Source organism: Anas acuta, chromosome 5 (assembly GCF_963932015.1).
Source record: "Anas acuta chromosome 5, bAnaAcu1.1, whole genome shotgun sequence".
Lineage (NCBI taxonomy): Eukaryota > Metazoa > Chordata > Aves > Anseriformes > Anatidae > Anas > Anas acuta.
The window spans coordinates 41,460,018-41,486,183 of record NC_088983.1 but is presented as its reverse complement, the minus strand read 5'-3'; the positions used below and the strand labels follow the sequence as shown (position 1 = coordinate 41,486,183).

Here is a 26,166-nt window from a genome sequence, read left to right as displayed (position 1 = left end):
TCTTGACAATGGACGTATCTGCCTGCTGAAGCTCTTGTCTTCACTTCCTTTATGCAACAATTACATTTGATTTTACACCTTTCGTTAAATTACCTAGTCAAAAAATCTAGTTGATAAAGCCGTCAATTTATACATTTTTCCTCAAGAGGCACACTTTACAACTAGCTTTTTTAGATCACTTTGAAACAATAGTTCATTTAACTCTTACTGTAAATTAGAAGAGTCTGGTGGTGATTGACAGGTACCGTGGCTATTCCATATGGATAAATACATTTTGCTGAACTTAAAGGTTTGCTGTGGCTCCTGCCTTAAACTCTTCAATTTTCTAAAGCTGAGAATCCACAGCTCAATTCAATGTATTCTAAAAGAGATGAGTCTATAAGCACTGTAACATCACACCACAAAACTGAGAGTGAAGTACAAGCAGAGCTTGTTCACGTTTAAGTCAAATGGAAGTCATACAAACACGTTTAAGTACATAGTCAAGGCACAGGAAACAAACCCTGCTGAGGTACTAGTTTATTTCCTGAAGTGCAATTTCAGATACTCACATCAAAAATTATTTACTTCCTTTTCTCCACAACAGAAATGCTCTCAACTCTAATGCCAGTTACTCACCCACAACCCGTTGCGGACTGGCCTGTATTTTCCAGGTTTTAACTTACCACCAAAACAAAGCTACACTGTTGACCAAAGAACGGTCAGTGGAAGTACCTGATCTTACTCTGACGAACAAAGATGAAATGCTTTCCAAATGGTAAGCTCAGTTAAGAGAGCTGATAAAGGAGATAGGATAGGCTACTTAGGTAGACCAGGAAATGACGACTGTAGTTTTCAAAGAAACCCTTCAAAAGCACAGATGGCTTTAGAATAAGAATCTATAATACTATTATTATTATTTTATATATGCTCAAGAATTAGCAGGCAGACTCCATCTCTTATGAACAAGAAGCAAGCATTCATCTGAACAGGCCATTCTACCTTTCCTGCCTTTCCTTGGAAGGATGAGGCACGGAGCAACTGGTGCCTGAGAGAACTAGTTAGTACAAGTCAAGTTTGGCACGCATGCAGTAAATGTGCAATTGTAAAAACTGTGCAGATACTTTTTTTCAGAATACTTCCTAATTTCTATCCCGTAATGAGGTAAATATCCGGAAAACCTCTAATAAATACCTCAGAACTACTATCCTTAAATTCAAAATTTTCATGGCGTATTTTAGAATTAGCAAATCTGCTCACAAGCTAACTTAAGCTTTCATTAGTAAGAAACAACTGCAGTCCTGAACATACTGATTCTCAATATCCACTGCTCTTCTTGATTTTAACTACAGGAAAATTTCATACATGAAATATCTCACCTGATTAGAGTGAGTAACTATAAGAGTTCGTTGTTCTGGGAAATTGTGATAAAGATTGGATATTATCTGGACCGCAACATCAGTTTTCCCTGTACCAGGTGGACCCACGACCTAAAACCACAAAATAAAGAGAAGAAAAAACAAACAAAAAATGGACGATTTATAAAAATTCTGCACAGGACTGAAGTATAGCCTGTTGGGAAAAAAAAAAAAAGTAATCTCACAATCTCCGACAAAAAAAACAAGCAACGGTAACAAAAAAAACATGCTGTTCATCCCCAAGACAGGCTAAACATTAAGGGAAAGAGTGAAAAAAAAAGATACATCAAAGAAACATAACTGAGAAATAATGAGGTGAAGTAAAGAATAGAAGGCAGACTCCAATTCTCTTAACTTACTTAAAAATCTACAACTGATGATACAACACCAAGAGTTAATGTTTTTAAAGGATCAATTATACCGACAACTTTAACAAATTTTACACATATGACATTTTAAAAGTGTAAATAAATATTATAAACAATATTACAAACATCTCAAGTGTAATTTCTTCAGTGTTAAGAAGCAAATAGCTGCTTTCATATATATATTTACACATAACAAAAATTTTCTGAATAAAACAAGCATGATTTTCTAGCAATCTCATTGCTAGATTCAAAAACAAGTAGGATTGTATTTCTCAACCGTATTTGACAGGAACAAACGAATAATGACAGAAAATAAAACACAGGCTTATGCTGCATAACTTTTCTCAAGCAGTCTGCCTTCTCTCCTTGCAAACACAAACCAGGTGATTTCATCAAAAAAGCACAAATACATCCTCAAAAAAAGCTGATTTGGTCATTACTTTTTCGCTGTTGAACTACCAGACTCCCATTCAGTAACCTCTTCTTAAAAAATTAGTAAATATATTTTTAGCAAAAAATTTAAAATTATACATATATACACACACATATAAAGACCATCTTCTCACAGATTCATATAAGCTGATGGAATATCAGGCACAGTAAGTTACTTCTTTAAAGCCCTCAAAATGTGAGACAGATGGTAATTATGATTCATTACATGCTGCAATAGAAAGTCATTTATAGCTCAGCAAATATTAAATGACACTAATAAACAGTATGCAGTGCTATTTTAAAAAATAAAATGAAAGCAAAAATTAGGTGACAGAGATACAACCTCCCCCTCATTGGCCCTGTGTTTTTTGTATTTTTTTTTTAATTATATACTAAAAACGGAAACAAAGATTTTTAATTTCTCAGTCTTCTTTCCTGTTGACAATAATATTGATATAAAACAATACTCCTATTCACTGGTGTGGGTGTTCTTACACAAACACTCTAATTATGTAAAACCTAGCAGTTCAGATCACTGGGTTCATTCCAAAAAAAAAAAAAAAAAAAAAAAAAAACCAAAAAAACAACCCACCACCCTCCAGCACTGTTGAATAACCAAATTATTTAATTTATCACTGTGACATTTTTACAGCAGTCAAAATTAAAAACTCCTGATTTATGAATAAACCTTAAAGTTGGTATCCTACCAACATTGAGTACTGAAACAGAGAACACATCATACTCAAACACTACAAAGAGCTCAGGAACTTTTATACATGGTTTAAGACATTATGAGTATCAGCACACCTAGTAAGGCAGTGACAAATGGCATACAATTCTACCGAAATTTATTTTCTCCTTTGCGTTGCACTTTTCATGTGCTAGCTACAGAGTGCAGAAGGAATAATAAAAACATAAGGGAAGGGAGAAGGAGGACTACTTACTAATGAGTACTACTACTACTAATAAAAAAATAAAAAAAAATAAAAAAAATTAGTATTAACACCCATATAGTCCAAGAAGAGATTAACAGTACCAGAGAAGTCATTGCACTGAGGAGTCACTAGTAGGACAGACTGTACTGCACTGGAATGCAGGCACTTGTAGTCAGCTAAGCCTTGGAGACCTTTGCAGATATTCGTTGTTCAGAAATTACTTTCCTAACAAATCTACAACTCTTTTACAGCTTCTTATATCTAGAAGTCAGCAGGATATAAGGGATTATAGATTAAATTTCAGAAGACAGAAGAAAAAAGCCCCCTAAGGACAATTTAGTAACTTTCATTTTCTTCAATGGAGCTAGACCAAACTAAAAATGATGCAAGTACTTTAAAACAGAAAAAACAGACACACATAGCAAAAGCTAAAATTAGCAATCTAAACAGTCTAAAATTAGCAATTCAAGCACTGAAAAAGTAAATTTTGATTGTTGTGGGAAGTCTTCAGTCACTAGGACACAGGATCCAGTTATACAGAGATCAAATGTGTTTCCGAAGCACGATTTAGTGAAGACAGGAGGATGTTGAACATTTGTTGTTTTCCTATATTTTAAGCTACTAATAGAGTAAGTACCCTCAGAGAGGCTACAGAAATAGGCATTTCAGATATTTTATTGAATGTACCTGAAGCTAGAATCAAGTGATAGCATAAAATGTTTAAAATAGGTAAATAAATAAAAAATTCTTACCATAGTTAGCCCAGGCTGCATTCCTGCTCGTATAGCTTCAATTTGAGTATGGGTAAATTGAATAGTATTGCTGTAACAAAGAAAATGCACAGAAAATCGACGTATTTTGACAACAGTTTTTGGTAAAAGCAACTGTTTAAACATTTTTAAGCCAAACTAATTGGCTATATGTTTCTCCAACTACATGCTTACAAATATTTATATAAATTAAACCAAAATTACAATTATCTTCTTATTAGACCTGGCAATTTTTCAATTTCTAAGCAAGACTGTAAATCACAATGGTCACGTGACAACAAAATCATCCCACTTAAAACGATGTCCTCAGTTATTATTGGCTAAGAGTGCCACAAAATTATTTAACTATGATTCTTTTTAATCCTATAGTAATAGCGTGACATGCTGAAGTTAAATGACTTTACTACATTACCTGGATATAGAGAAAATGTAATGACTTTTTTCCTTTCTCCTTTAAAAAGGCAATTTGACAAAGGATTATCAAAAAAAATCAATTTCAGATCCTGCTATTCTTCAAGCAAGAAGAGTTCTACCAAGGCTCACCCTACTTCGCACACTGTAAGCACATACTTATGCCACTCATCTGAAGTAGGAGCAGACCTAAGTTAAAATACTTACACTATATAAAGAGAGTCTTTTAAGTATATGTATGGATTGATTCTTAATTAATTGCATCAAATTATTGCTGATGCTATAATAAAATTCCTTTGCAAAGTGATAAGTAAAGGAATTATTTGTAATGGAATTTTATTATAAGTCTTTGTACGAATAGCTAGCTACCTGTTATTGTAATTACTACAAAACAGTTTAAGCATGATCAGCACTTCTTTGCACTGATTAAGTGTTCAGAAAATCCAGTAGCCAGGTTTCGCTGTAAAGAAAAAGTTTTCCAAAAAAACTGCTAAATTCCAAAAGGTGCATTCCTCCTAACACATTCATACTCTTGCAGATATCATAGCTAGGAGTAGATGTTATACTCCATTCCAGTCCCCCTCACCCCTACCCCCATCTTTTAACATGCAGGTCTTCACCTCTAATAGATCCACAAGTCATTTATTTCATGAATAGGGTCACATGTTTGTTCTGTGACTGTGCATACAACTTAGTGTTCTGATGATACACAGTATTTCACATTTCTAAATGCTTTTAAAACATATTATTGAAAACAAATGGAAGCTTTTAATGTATTTCGTTCATGTAAGAGACCCTTCAGATTCCAGTGTTACAGAAAAAACAAGTATTTTGCATACTCATACAAGAAAAATACTTATTCACTTATTACTCTGTCCTTACTAAGCTCTCAACTGTTATAAAAAGTCATTAGTTAGAAAAGATCAGTAGAGAAAACAAGGGCAACTGCATGAAGCATTAACTTTTCCAATACTAATATTCAAAGTCCTAACAATACTAAAAGCTAGTCTCTCTCCATATTTTACAATGGAATAGTTTTAAATAGAGAGTGGATAATAGAGTACTTTGATTTAAATACAAAGCATAATAGTCTCATATCCAAATCTTTTTTTGGTAATGAAATCAAAGTGACATTTAATTTATGATGTACAACATGATATTTTGAGTTCTGAAACTGAACTGCTATGCATGTTAACATTTGCAACCAAGTCCACATTACCGTTTAGGTTGATTATATGGATATGGTCCCCTGTTTGGAATGACATGAGGCTCTACAATCAACGTTTTAGTTTCTTCTGTTTTTTCTTCATTCCCATCATCTTCTTTTCTTTTCTTTCCTTTACCTCCCTGTATTGGGAATGTTATCCTGTAACAAATAATATAAATTTACACTTCAACACATGCGCTATGACACTGGATTGTCTTAGAATTTTTTAATTAAGAAAGTTTTTTTTGTCACCATAAAGATAAACTTTCACACAACAGGGTAACAGGAGATGAAGATAGCAAAATGTTGATGACTACATGGAAAAGAAAAAAAATATGTTGGTAAAGCAGCCTTTAAGAAAGCATATTTGACAAAAAGTATGTTAAAAGTGTACTTTACATAGCTATAAAAGGCAAGGGCAGTGCTGTGAGACAACTGGAAGAACACTGACAGCAAAAAAATTTAGAAATAAAAACTTGAGGAAAGGGAGATAATTAAAAGCATTTCATGGTAGAAGAATTCCAACAGCAATCCAATCATCTTGATACAACAATGCAGACATTTTTAACATCGATAATCTCTTAGTCTCTTTAGAAGGCAAAGATATTGCAATAGGAAGAACAACAAATAGTTCTTCATACAGAGGAAAATCCGTATTTTGACCCAAGATCTGAAAATTAACAACAGTTCATCAAGGGAAACTGCATGTGGTAGCTTTTTGTGATTCCTTCAAACTATTACATTATTTATAAAGCGTTAGTACTTTCTCCACATACACACTACGTGCCATATTTCAAAAAAGCTGTTAAAGCTTGTGAAGCTCCATGCAATGCAAAATTCAGTTCCAAAAGCACAAGAAAGCCTACAAAGAGGGAAGAGAACTTTCAAATCTAAAAATTAGTCACTAAAATTCTGGGATGGAAAACAGTACCAGTGAAACAAAACACCTAAATCTCACTTACTGGTCACAAAGGTAGGCATCCTATTTCAGAGACCATTTCTAAAATAAGGCAAGCATTATGGGATATCAAACTTTAACTGATGTTGAAATTGCTCTAATTTGCTTCAATGTGACATATAAGGAAATTTTGTAAATAAAAATCACTAGGCTGAACTTGAGGTGGGTAGGTACCACAACCAACAAGGGAATACTATGTGTTTTGATTCTATTTCACACTTGCTTTTCTCATAAAACCAATAGGCTGACCTACAAGTAACAAAGACGTATGTTTGTACAGAACAGCTAAGATGGTCCTGAGTCTAACTGTAGTATACAGCTACCTCAATTATACAATTAAGTCTTGATACTAACATATGAACACATATTCTTAAAAGAAAGAGCACCTGACTTCAACCTCTGAACTCAACTGCATGTGACAAGGCAGCAAGAATACCAGATGAGGAGTACTTGAAATTTTGAGATCACCTGAAGGGCGGCACTTGCAGATCTGGATTGTCAACAGTCACTTTAATATTATACCCAGGAAAGCTAGCTTTTAAGTGATCAATGGACAGGAACGTGTCATTAAAATCCAGAGATGCAATCTGATTTGGCATTTTTGAATAATGTGCACTACTTGGGTCTCCATATCCAAGAATGATATCATGCAGCCAGTCAGGAACCACACAGTCTGTGTTCATCAAATTCCTAATAGTCTCCAGAACGGCCTGTAAATTGGAGAAGGGAAAAAAACAAAAGATTGGAGGGTGACTTTTTAACTGAGAAAGTATGACATACTGAAGACTAACCAAGTTATTCCTGCATGTTAGCATGTATCAATCTTTCACTGACAGTTATTTTTTAGACGAGTCAATATCTATACAGTGCATATATGCAAAAACTAAAACAATGTAAAATTCCTAAGCTGTCCTGTCAGTGAAGAGCTACAAAAGAGCACACATTTCTGTTTCACGATCTTCTCTGGGACTTCCAGAAGGCCATTCTGTTTGTATCACAAATGCATTAGAATTTCTGCATGCTTATAACATAGGAATATAAGCTTATAGCCCTGGATTGCAGACGCCTTGACCCCAAAGGCCAAACACAACTAATCTGTACGCTATCTCTTGAAAGACTGAAATTATAATCTTTTTTTTTTTTTTTTAAATCAATGCTCAAATGAATTAAGATTGTTCTGATTTTCAGTTACTCCAGCACTTAGCTGTAGGAAGAAATTATCATCTGCTGATGGGCTCTGAGATCCTAAAGTGGTCCAACTCCATTTGGAAAGGCTACGTACACATCACTAAAATGAACTAATTTCAGTCAGGAAAACTTCATCTGAATGTGCTAAGTATCAAAGAGCAGTACCTTACCTTGAAGTTGTTTTCTTTTGGTTTTCTTCTCATTATAATATTAAATGTCTCATAGACATCTTCTGCTCCATTTTGGATTGTATTGGTCATGTCTTGTTGATACTGGTTTGGGTCCAGAAATACTCTGTACGTTCTGCAATCCCCTTTCAGTCTAGGTTTGGGTTCGGGTCCTGCCCATAATGAAACAGTAAAATTAGAATTTGACATGTTGCCAAAAGTAGACTAGCACCCAGATAAATGACCCATAATCGCTTCTGAAATGTATTTTAAACATATTCATATAATTGTTTTCTGCACAGCATTTCAAACATTGTTTCATGTTTTTACACCATTTCTAGTTGAGTTTTAGAATACAAGCTATTTTATTCTTAAACCAAAAACGTAGTAGGCATATTTAATTAAATCCACTTTTATCAGATTGTACCAGAGGAAAATAATTAACCTCTCTTGGGACTGAATATATAAATATAATATTTTTTCTCCAAGGAAGCATTTTCCAATAATAATTCAGTCCGTGTTATTTACAATAGAAGCAAGTTAATAATTAAAAACCAACAGAAGACAGACATATATTTCAAACAAGTTTTGGTGCATTATACCTTCTTCAATAACACGGCCTTTCTCATCCAGCATGCCTTGGATTTCACAGCCTCTGACATATACCAGGCCAGTTTGCTCAACAAAAGGTCGCCGTCGGTCAAACTTAGTGCCATAAGGTTGTGTGGGACGTACCGTAACCAAAAAACAGACATCATGTTTACGCAGACCTGAGTCCAAAAAGGAACATTGAGTGAACTGACTGAATGCCATTTTCCTTTTCCATTCTTTAAATATATATACCATTAATAAAAGTAAAACTCCACCTGCTTAGATCATAATGTATTCTGTTTCAAACCATCCCTTTAACTCAGACGATACAGCACCATAGGAAATTGTCTTTTCCACTACTCTTACATACTAAAATCTGCTAGGACTTCAGATAGAAGGAGAAGAAACTGATTGCTTTTTTCATGACATCACACTTCATATTCTGAGATTATTCTGCTTCCAATAATCTTATCTCAAAAGTAATGCGTCATTAATCTCTTATTCTTGTTGCTTTCTTCTGGATTACTCTCAATTTTATTTTTTAACAATTTAAGTGTGGTGCCTAGAATGAGCATAAAATTCCAAAGTTACTTCAGTTATCTTCTTAGTAGGGTATAAGGTCATTTAACCAAGTTATTTGTTTTCCATGCTACATTGCAGTTTATAGAGCCCAATATGATTTGGTAGAGTGTTTTTCCCTCAGGAGTAACGTATTGTTGTGGAGTCACATTTGCTTTTGAACCATGATGAACTCTGACTTTTTCCCTCCTTCACAGCTACTGCCTAACAAGTTACTCTCCAAACATATGCTTGTGCAGTAAATTGTTCTTGTTTAATTTAATTTCTTTTATTAATCTCTGTTGAATTATACCTTACTTTTAAAAGGTCTTTTCTCTACTTCGCTGTTGTCATTTTGAACACTAACTCTTTCTTCCAGTATACCTACCAATTCTCACGTATCTGCGAGAAAAAATTCGGTAAACACACACTGCATTCCACTACAAAATTAGCAGAAACTTTGCACAGCATTAAGATCATTGAAGAACTTCATTTTATAGACTTCCTTTATCTGAGTTAAGTACTTTCTCATTATTCACCGGATGTTGTTATCCAACTTTATGTAGTTTCATCAAGACCTTGTTATGCCAGACAACGAGTCATCAGTTCTTCACCTCTGTCCTGATTCAGCAATAGTTTTAACTATTTGTTTTAAACATTACCTAGCTTAAAGCATTACTGCTTTTGATCTCTCAGAAACTATTATAGTGTTTAAAAGCAGTGGAGGAAGGATCAACCTACATTGGTAAAGTAGAGCCACAAGAAGGATATTAGCTACTGGAATATTCCTGCAATCTAACAATATTCAGGACACGATATGTTGCTGAATGCCAGAGTTTTACCATGACCAATTAAATAATCATAAATTTAAAAGAAGAGCCTGTTAAAGATAACTGGAAAAGAGAAAACATTGGAAAAAAAAAAGAAAAAATTTGTCTGAGTCATTTACCCATACAACCTAATGCTAAAATGTTTAAAAGCATATGCAATTCTGTTGAAGCAGAAGCATGATTAGAAATTACACCTCAATATTAGTAACAAACTTGGATCTATCTTAATCTTTGTTTCAGGAAAATCCCAATTTCTTGGGCTTGGAATTTGAATAACATGCTTTTAAACAGTGTATTAAGATGGACAAGTCTACCTCAGATACAGAACTCTACAGTTAAAATTAAGGCAAAGGATATTTTGATCAGCATTTATTTTGAGCATCTTATTTCAAACAACCACATGGTACCTTCCCATTCATCTTTGATGCTATCTCGGACATTCAAATTAATTGTGACATCTGCTCGGACTCGCATAGGCCAGTTTTCACCAATATTGGGCTTTGCAACCTCCACCACTGTGAAAGAGACAATGGGTTGTGCCATCCTAGCCCATCCACCAAAAACCACACCTCCATATTCTGACAGCCTTAAAAAAAATAATAAAAAAATAGGCTTGTTAGTCATTATCTGATAACAGATTCAGTTCCTAAACTCTGACAAAATTCATCTCAGTCAACTCAGAGAAAATAGAAGTCTTAATTTTACATGCTACTGAACTAGATTAATGTTATCCTGCACTTTAGAATCGAAATGTAACATGAACTGATTTATTTTTACATTTCAAGAAGCAAGGGCAACTTATGCTGGCCTTATTAAAAAAAAAAAAAAAAGAAAATCAAAGTCAGAAAGAAAATACGAAAAAGGGAAGATAACAAACAGCAAATAATGAGTATAAGAGAGGCCATAACAAATGACCCCTTGAAACATAAAGAGGATCAAAGTGTGGCAGATGGTAGATTCAAGAATACTCAGTAACACATTTAATATACAAGAACTGATGGCAGAGTTTCCATATTTCATGAAGTCAGAAATGCTCAGCTCAGTACTTTTATTTTATGTTGTTAACACAACAAAGGTTGGTTGTTAACATCCAACATACTTCTTAACATATCAGGTATACATATTCACGCACTCTTGCAACATAATCTCACAGGATGGCAACATCCTGTGGATGAAGTTAATACAAAACAAAATAACATTTTAAATTATAATAAAGTATTATGTATTTAGTACACACACAACATCAGTTATTCATTCTCAAAAGTCACTTTGATCAAAGTTGAGCTGCACCAGTTTATAAATATTTTGCATCAGTTAATAAATATTACCATGGTTTCATCCTACTGACACTGTCTTCAATATCCTGTCTGATTTCATAGGTGGACTCTAAGCGGAAGAGATTGAAGTTCCTTAGCAGGTAATCATGAAGAGTCAAAAATTGTAGATTCAATTTGGGAAGTGCAAGACAGCCTAAGGTGGATAGAGGTGGTAGGCAAGAGGTATTTGATGGGCAAAAAAGAAAAAAAAAAAAACAAAAACATGAATTAATATATTTGTTCTACAAATTCATAAACATATTATAAAGCACTATAACTGCTGGAGTTATCCTAGAAGATTCTAAGAACTTATCTTTTTATGAATATACTTCACTAAAAAAGTACACATTTTTCTCCTTCCCTCCCCCAGATTTTCCGTTTTTCTCTAGATGAACCTGCACACGATTAAAGGAATTTTCATCCTTCTGGCAGTAACACAGGGGACCAATAAAGGACTGAATCTTTTGCAGTTGAGACTCCCATGAAAATGACTTTATGAAAACCAAACCAAAACAAACAAGTGAAAAAAAACAAATGTAATGTAAAGTAATTGTATTTTGCAATTCAACAATAAAACCAGCATTAAAAAGAAAAGGCTCATTTACTACTAAACAATGCATTATACAGCAATTCTCTGACTCCAATCCTTTATGTTTATTAAAAACCACAAAAAATCACTAATGTAGACAAAAAAATTTAAGCCAAGAAATCCATTTTTAATAAATAACTTTTCCCAAAAGTTTGTTAATGATTATAGATTTTTCAGTGAAAATGAAAACATAGGAAAATTAGATTTAAGAGTATCAAAGAGTATCAAAACTCCTAGAAAAGTCCACATAACTACTTGCATACCCTTAAGGTAGTCTTAGATGTGAATCTGCAATAATAAAAATTTTTAAATGTTACTTATCATTACTGGACTACTCTTCCAGTTTGATACCTGTGCTTAACACCTGTGAAAGCATCAGGCATTTGTAACATGCAATATTATCCTTGAAACCAGTACTACACACTGGCTTTCACATGTTCTGAGATATATTGGCAGTAAAGAAAGGCAACAGAATACAATTTCTATTCTGGAAAGCTACATGGTGATAAAATACTTTAACACATTTCCCAACACCAAGTAACAAGCCCTGTCCTGTAAATCTAGTTATATGCACAAAGGGCAGGGCCTGAAGCAACTCCTCTCATGGCTGCACAGCATTTATCAGACAGATACTCTTCTCTCCCATTTTATTTATTTTAAAGAAATATCTCTTTCTCAGGCTAAATTAGTTGTCTTTAAGTTTCAGACAAAAAGAATTTTGCTGCTTTAAAGAACACAGAAAAGAAACATCTCTTCTCGGGCAGATATATAAATGGTATTTGTATCATATATGTATGCAAAAGATCCTCTGTTGTCCATAAACCTACGTTACCTAAAGTGGTTAAGATTCAAATGTCTATCTTTCTAATCATCATTGGTGCTTCATAAAGAAATCACCCATCTAAACTTTATCTGCTTAACAAAATTCATTAAGTCTTATATCCACACAAAAAGCCCGCTTCTGTATGAAATTTATACGGACAAGGGTATAGAATACACTCTGTTCAAACCAGAAACATACTTTGCACTAGTCTTTTGCACTGATTTTCTGCTGCACATTTAAAACCTGTTTCACCTCACTGAAACCATGTGGAGGTATACTGTATTTGTTGCCCAGCTTACAGGTAAAGAATTGGCTTTATGTAAACACAAACTCTTGGATTTTTCTTGAAATATACTATTTTTTCAATAACAATTTCACGTCAGAGCTCGAGTCACATCTCAAAAATCTGAAAGCTGACCCTTCCATAAGATACTGAAATGCGCCAATTGCTGCATAAGTTCTGAAGACAGGATAAGCACAGATATCAGAACTGCTTTTTAGAGCATTTACTGCCCTGTTCTGCCTTTACTGAACACTTATCATACCTTCTCCAGAATAATATTCAGTTGGGACAATATTTTCATCCCAAATAATCTTCTCCGTGGGATACAAAGGCATCTGGTTGAGTTGCTGAATTTGAGATATTCGTCTCTCATGACGGGAAACCTAAAGGATGCATTTAGAACATTTAAAAGTCAAAAAAAGGACAATAAAGCTATCTTTGAAACACTAGTATTAATCAATAAGAACGCTGGTGTTCATTTGCCATTTCCTGTTTTAATAACTTTTTTTCCCCAATTAAATATAACAATCTATACAATTGCATTGAAAGATACTCCAACTATCTATCATAGCTCTGGAATCAAACAATCACCTGATGAAAAATGGCACAACAAAACCAAAAATACTCAGTGTATACTTTGCAGAGAATCTAATTAAAATAAATTTTAAAATAATATATTTTTTGCATTAAGCACATGTTCAATAGCTAAGTGTAGCATTGCTCATCCAGCGATAGCTACTCTTAATTCCATCAGGGAGAAAAAAAAAAAATCATTATTACTATACTGTCAGCTGAACAAACATCTCTTCATAGTATCAGTACACATCATATTCCTACTACCTAATACTTAGAAAAATCATATAAACATTTTTGAAGGAAAAAAACAACCACAAAAAAGAGTTCTGAAAGATATTGAAAACAAATACACCTTTCTAATATTGATTCTAATATCAGCATTAGATACCTACAGTAACTGTTAATACACTGAATATCCAAAAATAAAAATCATGTGCATGAAATGGTGTTACAAATAGGTTTGGGAAACCAAACAGATAATGGGCAGCTAGATTTATTTTAGCTTTTTTTGTTTTTAAAAGAGAAAAACAGTGAGTATATAAATAACTTTTCTGGAAGAACAAAAAACTGTTGCTGGGCTCTGCTTATTGACCTTTACAGTTATGCCAAATGTACTAATTCTTCCACAAATACATTTCTTCCACAAATGCAAAGACTAGAAATTACATCTTCAAAGAACAATTATATTCTTACATTCTGTAATTTCTTAGGAAAACTACTTTTACACATTAACATTTCCAAATATTTAATTTATATAGTTTAAAACCCCATCTTAGTGTCTACTTTACTGTTATAGCACTGCTGTGGTTCACTGGTGATTTAATAAGAGGTGCTAAATAGCTACTTTAGTACAGTTTAGTTGCTAAATTATATGAATGGCGGTTTTACCAGCAGCTCTAGCAGAAAATCCTTTTCATAGCTAGTGTCATTCCCTTCAGGAAGAGGAGGCAGTAAGCAGAGGTATGATGCCACCTGGTGGAGCGTGTTTGAGCTGCATAATAGAAGATAAACTTTAGTCACAAATACTGAAACCTGTGAAGAACAGGTTATGAGTATCTTTTTTTTTTTAAAGTACAACTACAAAATTTCATCAGAGTAAAAAAAGCTAAATTAAACAAACTGTAGCAGTAATTGCCTTATAGTAAACAACCTTTATTTAAAACAAACAAACAGCTAGCTATTTTCCAGGAAATTAATACTTTTTCTTCACATTAGAAAAAAACAAAAGTTATTTTTCTTACGGTGGAATTCTGAGAATTCACTACCAATTTCTACTAGTGGACCCAAACTCTCTATTTCTCCCTATTTCAACACATGTAAAGGCTCAAAAAGTGAAGAAATACGAATTGGTCTTACTAATGTGAGAAGCCATACAGAAAGTCTTACTAATGTGAGAAGCCATACAGGAATTTGTTAAATTAAAAAACTGAGAACAAAGAACATCAATTTTATGTTAAATTTCATTCTGATGCATTACCTGAGGGGTCCAAATAACTTCACCAGTGAATCACGAGTATCTACTGCAGCCACATTTGAGAGTGCGAAGTCATATAACTCTGGGAAATGTGCAAATGCTGTTCTCTACAAAAGATCCAACCCCCCAAAACTGAACGTAAGCACATTAATGAAGCAATTAAACAACAATCTAAATATTTGTACAAACCAATGTTTTATTCTGATTCATAACACAAAGTACCCTGTGGACAATTTCAGACTAGACATAAAAAAACAGGTGAAATCTCCATTTTTCTGAGCACCACCTATTTATTATTCCTGGACTTTTGATATACTATCTTTCTGATACACCACCTATCAGCATTTGTTCTATCATTAAAATAAAAACATAAGGGGACAGACATGTAGCCTTGTAGACAATTAAGGAAGACAAGGAACAAATTTATTTTAACCATGCTTCCTTGAATTTTATTGTCAAAAGTGATGTGAAAAACTCTGGTAAGTGTAGCTTTCCTTATATGAGTATAGGCAATGTGAATCTTTATTTTCTATCTCTTATGTAGAAGGTACCATTACTGCTATCATGTGTGGACTGAACTTGAAGAAATGATGCCACCTACTGCATAAATCAGGTTCCTACTGCAGTGAATGTTCACTTCTGAACAGATTTAATGCGTGCAGTTCACCTAACTTAAAAACATCAAAAGTGATGGTGTTTTGCTAGAGCATTTTATTTAGTCTTAGTCACATATGTGAATTAAGTCTTCTGTATAGCAGAGAAAGTCAAATTATAACTATTCCTGAAACTCAACATAAAAATTAAGGGGTTTGCTTTGGGAAATAGCCTAATTTGTACATAGAAGAGTTGTATAAAACTACAAAAAAAAAAAAACAAAAAAAACCAACTACATCCATTCACGCCCCTAAACACTTTACCTGTAAAGAAGTAATTCTATCATAGTGAATTGTCGTCATCTCATTCTCTGTCAAAGCATTTCCAGTCTGATCATTGATTTCAAAGCCAGTGTAGAATTTAAGCATATCTAAAAGCTGAGACATTATGCATACACATTAGTGGATTAACAATAAGAGGCACCTTACCACAAACAAAAAAAATACCATTTAACAAACAAATCTGAGCACCATGCACAAACAAGTTTATCAGAGTACTTAAAGAAACAGACCACGGAGTAGTATCTAAATTTGGTTGATGCACAAAATTTTGGTAGGTATCTCATCAAGCCATGGAAACTATAGCACAGACCATGGCCAAAGTTGTTTCTTCTACAAATCAGTATTAGAAACTAAGTATACTACATTGACCTAGCCAGAGGTTTAGAAGACACTGAATTCAACCTCTGGCTTGCTGGTATCAAAAGCGCCTGGTACGGCCCACTGACTACTACCCGCTACTGGTCTTTCAGGCTGGTAGCGATGAAGTAGCAAAGAGAAGCCCGAAGGCGATCAAAAGAGACTTTAGGGATTTGGGGCGACAACTTAGAGGTTCAGGCGCACAGGTTGTGTTTGCCTCTGTCCTTCCGATAGGGGGGATGGAAGCTGAAAGGTGCGCTGTTCGCATAAACTCGTGGCTTCATGACTGGTGTGACCGGCACAACTTTGGGTTTTTTGATCACGGGAAGGTCTATGCTACACCGGGCCTGATGGCACCGGATGGGATGGGCCTCTCTCGGAGAGGGGTAAGGATCTTGGGTCAGGAGTTGGCAGGGCTGATAGATAGGGCTTTAAACTAGGTAAGAAGGGGGATGGGGGTGAAGCAAGGACTGTTGGGGCTGTGCCAGGGGGAACAATGGCAAGGCCGGAGGATAAGGTAAAGGCCCAGCTGAAGTGCATCTACACCAATGCACGCAGCATGGGTAATAAACAGGAGGAGCTGGAAGCCATCGTGCAGCGGGCAGGCTACGACTTGGTTGCCATCACGGAAACGTGGTGGGACCAGTCTCATGACTGGAGTGCTGCGATGCCTGGCTATAGGCTCTTCAGAAGGGACAGGCACCACAGAAGGGGTGGCGGTGTGGCTCTCTATATTAGAGAGTCTTTCGATGTTGTAGAACTCGAGGCTAGGAATGACAAGATCGAGTCCCTTTGGGTTAGGATCGGCAGGGACAACAAGGCTAGTGTCCTGGTCGGGGTCTGCTATAGACCGCCGAACCAGGATGAGGAGACGGATGAGGAGTTCTACAGGCAGCTGACAGAAGTTGCGAAATCGTCAGCGCTTGTACTCGTGGGGGACTTCAACTTCCCTGACATATCCTGGAAGCACAACACAGCCCAGAGGAAGCAGTCTAGGAGGTTTCTGGAGAAAGTGGAAGATAGCTTCCTGACGCAGCTGATTAGTGAACCTACCAGGGGTGGTGCCCTGCTAGACCTTCTCTTCACAAACAGAGAAGGACTGGTGGAGGATGTGATTGTCGGGAACAGTCTTGGGCAGAGTGACCACGAAATGGTGGAGTTCACTATTCTTGGCGGGGCCAGGAAGGGAACCAGTAAAACCACTGTATTGGACTTTCGGAGGGCTGACTTTGGGCTGCTCAGGACACTAGTTGGTGGAGTCCCATGGGAGGCGGTTCTGAAGGGCAGAGGGGTCCAGGAAGGCTGGGCGCTCTTTAAGAGGCAAATCCTAATGGTGCAGGAGCGGTCTATTCCCATGCGCCCAAAGATGAGCCAGCGGGGAAGAAGACCAGCCTGGCTCAACAGAGAATTGTGGCTTGAGCTTAGGAGAAAAAAGAGGGTTTATAAACTTTGGAAAATTGGGCAGGCCACTAAGGAGGACTATAAGGATGTAGCGAGGCTGTGCAGGGACAAGATTAGGAAGGCCAAAGCTCGTCTGGAGCTCAATCTGGCTACTGCCGTTAAAGATAATAAAAAACGCTTTTATAAATACATCAACACAAAAAGGAGGACTAGGGAGAATCTCCATCCTTTACTGGATGCAGGGGGAAACTTAGTTACAAGAGATGAGGAAAAGGCGGAGGTGCTCAATGCCTTCTTTGCCTCAGTCTTTAGCGGCAAAACCGGTTGCTCTCTGGATACCCAGTACCCAGAACTGGTGGAAGGGGACGGGGAGCAGGATGTGGCCCTCACCATCCACGAAGAACTGGTTGGTGACCTGCTACGGCACTTGGATGTCCACAAATCGATGGGGCCGGATGGGATCCACCCAAGGGTACTGAGAGAACTGGCAGAGGAGCTGGCCAAGCCCCTATCCATCATTTATCAGCAGTCCTGGCTATCGGGGGAGGTCCCAGCTGACTGGCGGCTAGCAAATGTGACGCCCATCTACAAGAAGGGCCGGAGGGCAGACCCGGGGAACTACAGGCCTGTCAGTTTGACCTCAGTACCAGGGAAGCTCATGGAGCAGATCCTCTTGGGAGTCATCATGCGGCACTTGAAGGGCAAGCAGGCGATCAGGCCCAGCCAGCATGGGTTTATGGAAGGCAGGTCCTGCTTGACGAACCTGATCTCCTTCTACGACAAAGTGACGCGCTGGGTGGACGAGGGAAAGGCTGTGGATGTGGTCTACCTTGACTTCAGCAAGGCTTTTGACACCGTCTCCCACAGCATTCTCCTCAAGAAACTGGCTGCTCTTGGCTTGGACTGGCGCACGCTTCGTTGGGTTAGAAACTGGCTGGATAGCCGGGCCCAAAGAGTTGTGGTGAATGGAGCCAAGTCCAGTTGGAGGCCAGTCACTAGTGGCGTCCCCCAGGGCTCGGTGCTGGGGCCGGTCCTCTTTAACATCTTCATCAATGATCTGGATGACGGCATTGAGTGCACCCTCAGTAAGTTTGCAGATGACACCAAGCTAGGTGCGTGTGTCGATCTGCTCGAGGGTAGAAAGGCTCTGCAGGAGGATCTGGATAGGCTGCACCGATGGGCTGAGGTCAACTGTATGAAGTTCAACAAGGCCAAGTGTCACGTCCTGCACCTGGGGCGCAATAACCCCAAGCAGAACTACAAGCTGGGAGAGGAATGGTTGGAGAGCTGCCAGGCAGAGAAGGACCTGGGAGTGATGGTGGACAGTCGGCTGAATATGAGCCAGCAGTGTGCTCTGGTGGCCAAGAAGGCCAACGGCATCCTGGCTTGTATCAGAAACACTGTGACCAGCAGGGCTAGGGAGGTGATCGTCCCCCCTGTACTCGGCTCTGGTGAGGCCGCACCTCGAGTACTGTGTTCAGTTTTGGGCCCCTCGCTACAAGAAGGACATCGAGGTGCTTGAGCGGGTCCAAAGAAGGGCGACGAAGCTGGTGAGGGGCCTGGAGAGCAAGTCCTACGAGGAGCGGCTGAAGGAGCTGGGCTTGTTCAGCCTAGAGAAGAGGAGGCTCAGGGGTGACCTTATTGCTCTGTATAAGTACATTAAAGGAGGCTGTAGCGAGGTGGGGGTTGGCCTGTTCTCCCATGTGCCTGGTGACAGGACAAGGGGGAATGGGCTAAAGTTACGCCAGGGGAGTTTTAGGTTAGATGTTAGGAAGAATTTCTTTACTGAAAGGGTTGTGAGGCATTGGAACGGGCTGCCCAGGGAGGTGGTGGAGTCACCATCCCTGGAAGTCTTCAAAAGACGTTTAGATGTAGAGCTTAGGGATATGGTTTAGTGGGGACTGTTAGTTTTAGGTCAGAGGTTGGACTCGATGATCTTGAGGTCTCTTCCAACCTAGAAAATTCTGTGAAATTCTGTGAAAAGGGAGAGGTCTTGCTTCACTCCCGCGCTCTCTGATGCCAGCCCTGGAATTAATAATACTTTTCAATTATTTTCTTCTTCCAAGTTACATATTGTCAATCAGATGTGTTGCTGGCTTTCTGTTTCATCGACCCTCAGAATAACTGAACACATGCCAGAGATCGGGGACAGTAAGCCTCAAGAAAAGCAGCTGAGAAGCAGAGAAGGGAAAAGATCTTCAGATCCTTAGTAATACACTGTCTATGGCTGAGTAAACTGAAGGACAGTAGTGAATAACATCTGCATTGTAGAACTGTCAGAGGTCAAAACAAAGGCAAGAATGCATTGGTGACATGACTTCTGTTATTCATGGGGTAAAGCAAGCCATATGTTCCATTGCTTTCTAGGTTGTACTTTTCAAAACTGCTGAAAAACAGTCAGAAATGTAAAAACAGACACACACAGACACAGTTAAGAAGGGACTACTATCTGAAGGATTTAAATAAACATATAATTTGCATGCATCAGAAATATTCATAAAAACTTGTCTTAACAATCAAACATAAAATACAGCAATTGCAATATTCAGAGTTGCATCAGAATGAAATAAGTTATTTTCAACAACTTCCTATTTCACCTGGCAGAAGAGATGACCTTCCTTCTCTCTCTTGGCAAGACTAGATAGGTAACAGTGAACAACAAGATGGGAGTCATCCAACACTGTGTTAAACCAGCGTCGTGTGGGAAGCAAAGCCTGTGGCAAACAATCTCATGTTAGTACAAGCAGTTCTTCAAAATTTAAGAAATCTTAGTTTCTCAAATTTCCATTTCAAGAAAGCAGATCAAGGTAGATCGCTGCACAGTTATTTTCATATCTAATACCCTAACAGAGGTCTTCGTATTTGTCCTGGTTTCAGTTAGAACAGAGTTAATTTTCTTCCTAGTAGCTGGTAGAATGCTATGTTTTGGCTTAGGATGAGAAGAGTGCTGATAACACCCCAATGTTTTAATTGTTGCAGAGCAGTGCTTATACCAAGCCAAGGACATCTCAGCTTCTTGCTCTGTCCTGCCAACGGGCAGGCTGGGGGTGCAGTAAGAGCTGGGAGGGGACATACCCAGGACAGGTGACCCAAACTAGCCAAAGGGGTATTCCATACCATCTGATGTCATGCTAAGCAATATATAGGGGTGGCTAGCTGGGGGAGGGGGCCGGACTGCTCGGGGTTAGGCTGAGCATCGGTCAGCGGGTGGTGAGCAATTGCATTGTGCATCACTTGTTTGTACATATTATTATTAGTAGTACCATTATCATCATTGTATTATTATTATAATTATTGTTATTATTATTTTCCTGTCTTATTAAACTGTCTTTATCTCAACTCACGGGCTTCACTTTCCATTTCTCTCCCCCGTCCCAGAGAGGGAGGGGGTAGGGTGAGCGAATGACTGCGTGGTGTTTAGCTGCCGGCCGGGTTAAACCATGACAGTATTAAAGCAGCATTTACCTGTGCCTGTTTTTTATGTGGGTAGGCTGCTATGAACACTGACTTTTATAGGTCTGGTAGCATGGCACAAGCTCATCACAAGGCAGAATGCTCCTATTAGCAATAAAACTAAATTAATTATAGCAATTGTTCTACTACTAAGTGTCTGTATAATCATTGTGTATTACATGATACATCAAACTGCTGCAATATTGTTTTACATGTGTGCATTCTACACTCATTTCAGTCATTACTGCTTCAGCAAATTCTGTCCTATTCCGAAGTGTCTTCTAAAGCTCAAATTATTTAAAATATAAATTTGTTACTTGTGTGAGAAGGTCTTTTAATGTTTTACTTTTAATTCTGGTACCGTGAAGCTTGAAGTTGTCCCATTTTCTCAGTACCTGCAGATAGAAAACCTCACTTGGCCTCCTCATATTATTCTGTAACAAAACTAAATCACCAAAACTGTTTCCTGTAAATAATGAATTCTAGTCAAATAGGAATAACTTGCATTTCAGAACTACGGATGCCTCCTAGGATTATAATACGTAACACTGAAGATATTTTAAATAGCCTATCATGCTGTGGGAGGAGCACTCCCAGATTAATCCTAATAGATTAAAGCCTCACACATTTTCCTCAATTGCTGGAATTATTACCATTCCCATTAACAGTCTTCAGAGAGCAATTCAGTATCCTAGATTTCTCTAACAGTGTATTTGATTTATAAACATTATGTTAGTTCTCAGTGTAGCTCCACTGTTACAACCTCCTAGTTACAGATGGAAAACTACTATTAAGCAACCATAATATGCACAGCTGTGATATAACTACCCGTTAATTGGAATAAGGCTACGACAATTTTATGCATATAAAACCTAGAAAAGTATACCTGGAAACAGGCCGAAACAACTTAACTTACCTCAAGATCTATCATGAGTTCAATGAATCTCTCACAATAATGAACTTTGTCCATAGAAATAGGACCTAGATAGAAATAAAAATCTTTGTAATTGACTCACACCATAATATGCTTATATTTAACTATTCTTTAAAAATATATTAAATGTTGCTAATACACAGTATTAATACAGCATGACCTTATAATGAGACTAGAAAACTAACTAGTACCTTTTTCTCTTTTCCAGAAACAATCCTTTCCTTCACTGCAAACTAGAAGATTTTTGGATATAGAAAAGTAACGGAACCAGACTTTTAGAAGGGAATTTATTAAACGTCCAAACTCTACTATTATATGATCTTGTGAAAACACTTAAATGAAGCACTTAATAAATTAGTGTGAATAGAAGTGAGATTGGTGTTAAGATTTTCTTCTAATGAAGCAGTCAGATGTGCCATCTTAGATCTAAAAAGAAACAAAAATGATCTAGAAAGTGGTACTTTTACCAGTATCTTATCCATTTTACATTGGAACTTCACCAAATGAAGCATTAAGGGCTACACTGCACAATGACAAAAGCAGTATGTAGAGTCTTTAGGTGGACTGCTGAGGAGCTTTTAAGATCAAGTCAAAACATAACACCAAATCTACTTTAATGAACATCTATTTCCTAAAGCCCCCAGCATTAACTGTTACTTTAAGTCTTTGTAAGACTGATCTTTGCATAACTGGGAAGATGGGAGGTGTTAGGTATCATTTTTGAGGAAATACTAATACACAGGAATTCCTGTACAGCTCAGGAAAACACTTAGCAAACTTCAGCTCTCAAAAGCAAAAGCAGAACTTTGAGAATTGATTTTACTCAGTGATTGGTATACTACAGTGCTGTGCTTGAAGTACAATAAGCTTTTTTTTTTTGTCAAAAGGCTAATGCCTTCCTGTAGAAACACTTTTCCTTTCTAAATCAGGCGAGCATGTAATTTTGCTTGTCACAACGATTTATAAATCAAGAGCAGTCAAATCTTACAGAATTGCACTTCACTTAGCTTTTTGTTCTCACCATAGAGAACAGTAGTGAGAGAATATATACTTATTATATGCATTTATAATATCTGTTTAACAGGACAACTAAGTACGCACTAAAATGCTTTAATGCTGTAAGGGTATAAGCAAGCAATGAAGAATATCATTTCCCCAAAATATATTTTTAAGTCCATACTGAAAAGAAGTAGAGGAGATCTAAGGTAGCTTTCTGCTATTTCATTTTTAAAGCATATGAAAATTTGAGTACCAATTTTGACATGAAATCCATGCAGTCTTTCACTAAAACCCTATATAGATAAGTTCTCCAATGTCAGGTTGGTATCCCAAGGAGTAGTTGCTTCTCAACAACAGAGAAAAATTTAAGGCTGATTATTAGATGTTAAAATAACAAAAGAACCACAGTTACCTGAGACGGGTATTGATTTCAGCACAGAAATAAATTTCTGAATGAGCTGTGACAGAAATCTTCTCTCCCGATAGGCTCTAAAATGAGACATATGACAAAAGTATTAACACTTCTGAAATGCAGACTAGAAGTACGCCTTATCGAAATTAGCAGCTTTAACATTTGTATAATGGTAAGTTTGCTTGAAACCATACCTAAACTGTTTAGATGATAACTTTTCTCCTTTCATTTGGGCAGACAGATTAGCAGAATCTCTATTTTTAACTTCCAGCACAAAACTGATTAACAAGCCATGCTTCTACTGAGTAATAGAGAAGTAGGCTACCACCTGCACTTTACTTCACTGTGACACCAAAAAGTTTTGGAACACTTATCTTTGTTAAGATACACACAGGTTTATTCACACACTTTAATAGCTGTTCAAGTAAGAGCTAAATCTTTGCTGAAGGTCATAAAAAATACGAGTAACTATATGAATATTCTCATACGCACCTTATAGCTCTAAAATTTGGAATCATGAATTCACTGATCAAATAAAATGTTAAGTTCTTTAATATTATTTTGCATAAAGACTACTGGAAAACAAAAGTTTCCAGGGGACCACAGATGATCAATCCTTATTTGCAATCGTTAGAGGTTTTAGTTTATTTGTTTTTATACTATACATATTATTATTAAAACAACTTCACTTAGCTGAATTATAATAAATTCATTAAGGGTTTAGGCTTTAATACAAAAAAAAGATTTCTGTAACATACTGTGTTCTTGCCTCTTCATTCATTTTCTCATCATTTTTCTTAATTAGATTCCAGAATTTTCTTAGTTTTGGTGTCTTTTTCAGCTCTTGTTCCAGTCGTTTCTGAAAAGGTAAAATGGTATTAATTCACCAAGAATTAAGAATTCCCCCGTTTTCACAAGGGAAGTAAGTATTGAGAGTCTCAATAATCCCAAGTACTTATTCTGAGAAATACCATAGAAACCACTGATACATATCCGCATAGTGCCAGTTAATCCAGTTCCACTGCATTTATCATTCTCAGTTGTCTTTTTGGTATTATTCCTCCCTTCCCTATTCCGGTGTTTTCTGTTCCCACACAGCAGATCCATTTCCCAGTCCCAGAGTTCTCATGTCCTTGTCTACAAATTATAGCTCAGAAATGCTATAGGCATCAAAGCTTTGTTTTATGAAAAAAAAAAAAAAATAGACAGAACAACAAATACAAATGAACAATACAATTACAAGGAAATGTACAGCAAACAGAAAAGGCCCTCCACCAGCTTCGTAGCCCCCCCCTTTTACTTATTTTTTTTTTTTTTTTTTTTTACCAAAAATATAATACCACAGTAACGTAGGTAGCTTCATACATTAGACAAAAAACAGTCACTATACAATTCACACCCCAGGACTCCCATACTGCCTAGAAGATGACTGCCAGTTTACAGTGCTATGCTTACAGGTTGTAGAGCCATCCACATTGGTAAGGAAATTAGCTGTTGCACCTGACTTCTGATCAAATCCACTTCCTGTTAGAAAGTCAGAGACATAAAAAGTGTTTTTTAAGAGCTCTTGTATTTTCTCATGTGCCAGTCTTACAAGTATATTCTTACAAAATGGATCAACAGACATTACCATCAAAGTATATGTATGTTGCAATATTAGATTTCACAATTTCCTGAAAAGAAACTACACAGTATCTCTCCCCGGTAACTCTTAAAATTGTTGATGACTTTCTCATTTTAGGTTCTTTTCATGGATTCTGTCAGTTCTTAATACTTTGTGAGGGGCTTTATCCAGGTAAGTATTTTAGGATAGAAGCTGAGAACTGATGTTATTTCTTCAGTCATTTCTTGCCCTTCAACTGAGTTTTCTTACTCTGCTTTCTTTTTACTCAATTCTTTTTAAAATCTATTCTAGAGGTCTCGGAAAGCCCTTCAATTATCAAATTTCTCCCACTTCATCTACATTCTTCTAATTCTAAAATACCAAATTTCTCTGTAACTCAATGCTCTTTCTCCAACTCTGCCTGTGATCTGCATCCACAAAATTTTGCTTCTTTCCTTAACTACTGAAGAAACATAGAATCATTAAGGTTGAAAAAGACCTTCAAGATCATCTGATCCAACCATCACCCTACCACCAATATCATCCACTGCACCATGTCCCTAAGTACCAGGTCCAACCTTTCCTTAAACACCCCAAAGGACAGTGACACCACCACCTCCCGTGGCAACCCATCCCAGCGCCTGACTGCTCTTTCTGAGAAATGTCTCCTTATTTCCAACCTAAACTTTCCCTGGTGCAACTTGAGGCCATTCCCTCTAGTCCTATCCCTGGTTATCTGTGAGAAGAGGCCGACCCCCATCTCCTCACACCTTCCTTTCAGGTAGCTGTAGAGAGCAATAAGGTCTCCCTTGAGCCTCCTCTTCTCCAGACTAAACATCCCCAGGTCCCTCAGCTGCTCCTCATAGGAATTGTGTCCCAGGCCCTCCACCAGCTTTGTAGCCCTTTTCTGGGCACGTTCCAGAGCCTAACTTCCACCAACATCTTAAATATATCTTCATGGACAAATATTCCATATACAGCATTCTGAAACTTCACACTTTGGTACTCCCTATTTAAAACATCACTGTGACTATCCTGTTCTGCACCATAATATAAGTATGCTTTTGCAAGCACATTTATACCAGCTTACATATTGCGTTTTATGATAAATGTCCTACAGACAGGATGACATAGAGTCACTATCAAACTCTCCTTTAAAAGGAAGATTAATGAACTAGACACGTGAGGGTGACAATGAT

The 26,166-nt window shown here is 37.0% G+C and overlaps 1 protein-coding gene across 2 annotated transcripts in view; it reads right to left on the bottom strand.

Moving 5' to 3' along the window:
• Positions 1-26,166, bottom strand: part of AQR (aquarius intron-binding spliceosomal factor) — a 57,661-nt gene that overhangs the window by 23,692 nt on the left and 7,803 nt on the right. For both annotated transcript variants that reach the window (XM_068684359.1, XM_068684360.1), the window contains exons 7-23: positions 24,820-24,888; positions 24,123-24,223; positions 23,365-23,441; positions 21,936-22,000; positions 20,164-20,280; positions 15,791-15,904; positions 14,877-14,980; positions 14,288-14,390; positions 13,086-13,206; positions 11,141-11,282; positions 10,220-10,398; positions 8,436-8,603; positions 7,837-8,006; positions 6,947-7,188; positions 5,533-5,679; positions 3,885-3,954; positions 1,359-1,469 (exon numbers count right to left, since the gene is read on the bottom strand). In XM_068684359.1, the coding sequence (XP_068540460.1) occupies positions 1,359-1,469; positions 3,885-3,954; positions 5,533-5,679; positions 6,947-7,188; positions 7,837-8,006; positions 8,436-8,603; positions 10,220-10,398; positions 11,141-11,282; positions 13,086-13,206; positions 14,288-14,390; positions 14,877-14,980; positions 15,791-15,904; positions 20,164-20,280; positions 21,936-22,000; positions 23,365-23,441; positions 24,123-24,223; positions 24,820-24,888 (2,100 nt within the window). The remainder of the gene's footprint in view (positions 1-1,358; positions 1,470-3,884; positions 3,955-5,532; positions 5,680-6,946; positions 7,189-7,836; positions 8,007-8,435; positions 8,604-10,219; positions 10,399-11,140; positions 11,283-13,085; positions 13,207-14,287; positions 14,391-14,876; positions 14,981-15,790; positions 15,905-20,163; positions 20,281-21,935; positions 22,001-23,364; positions 23,442-24,122; positions 24,224-24,819; positions 24,889-26,166) is intronic.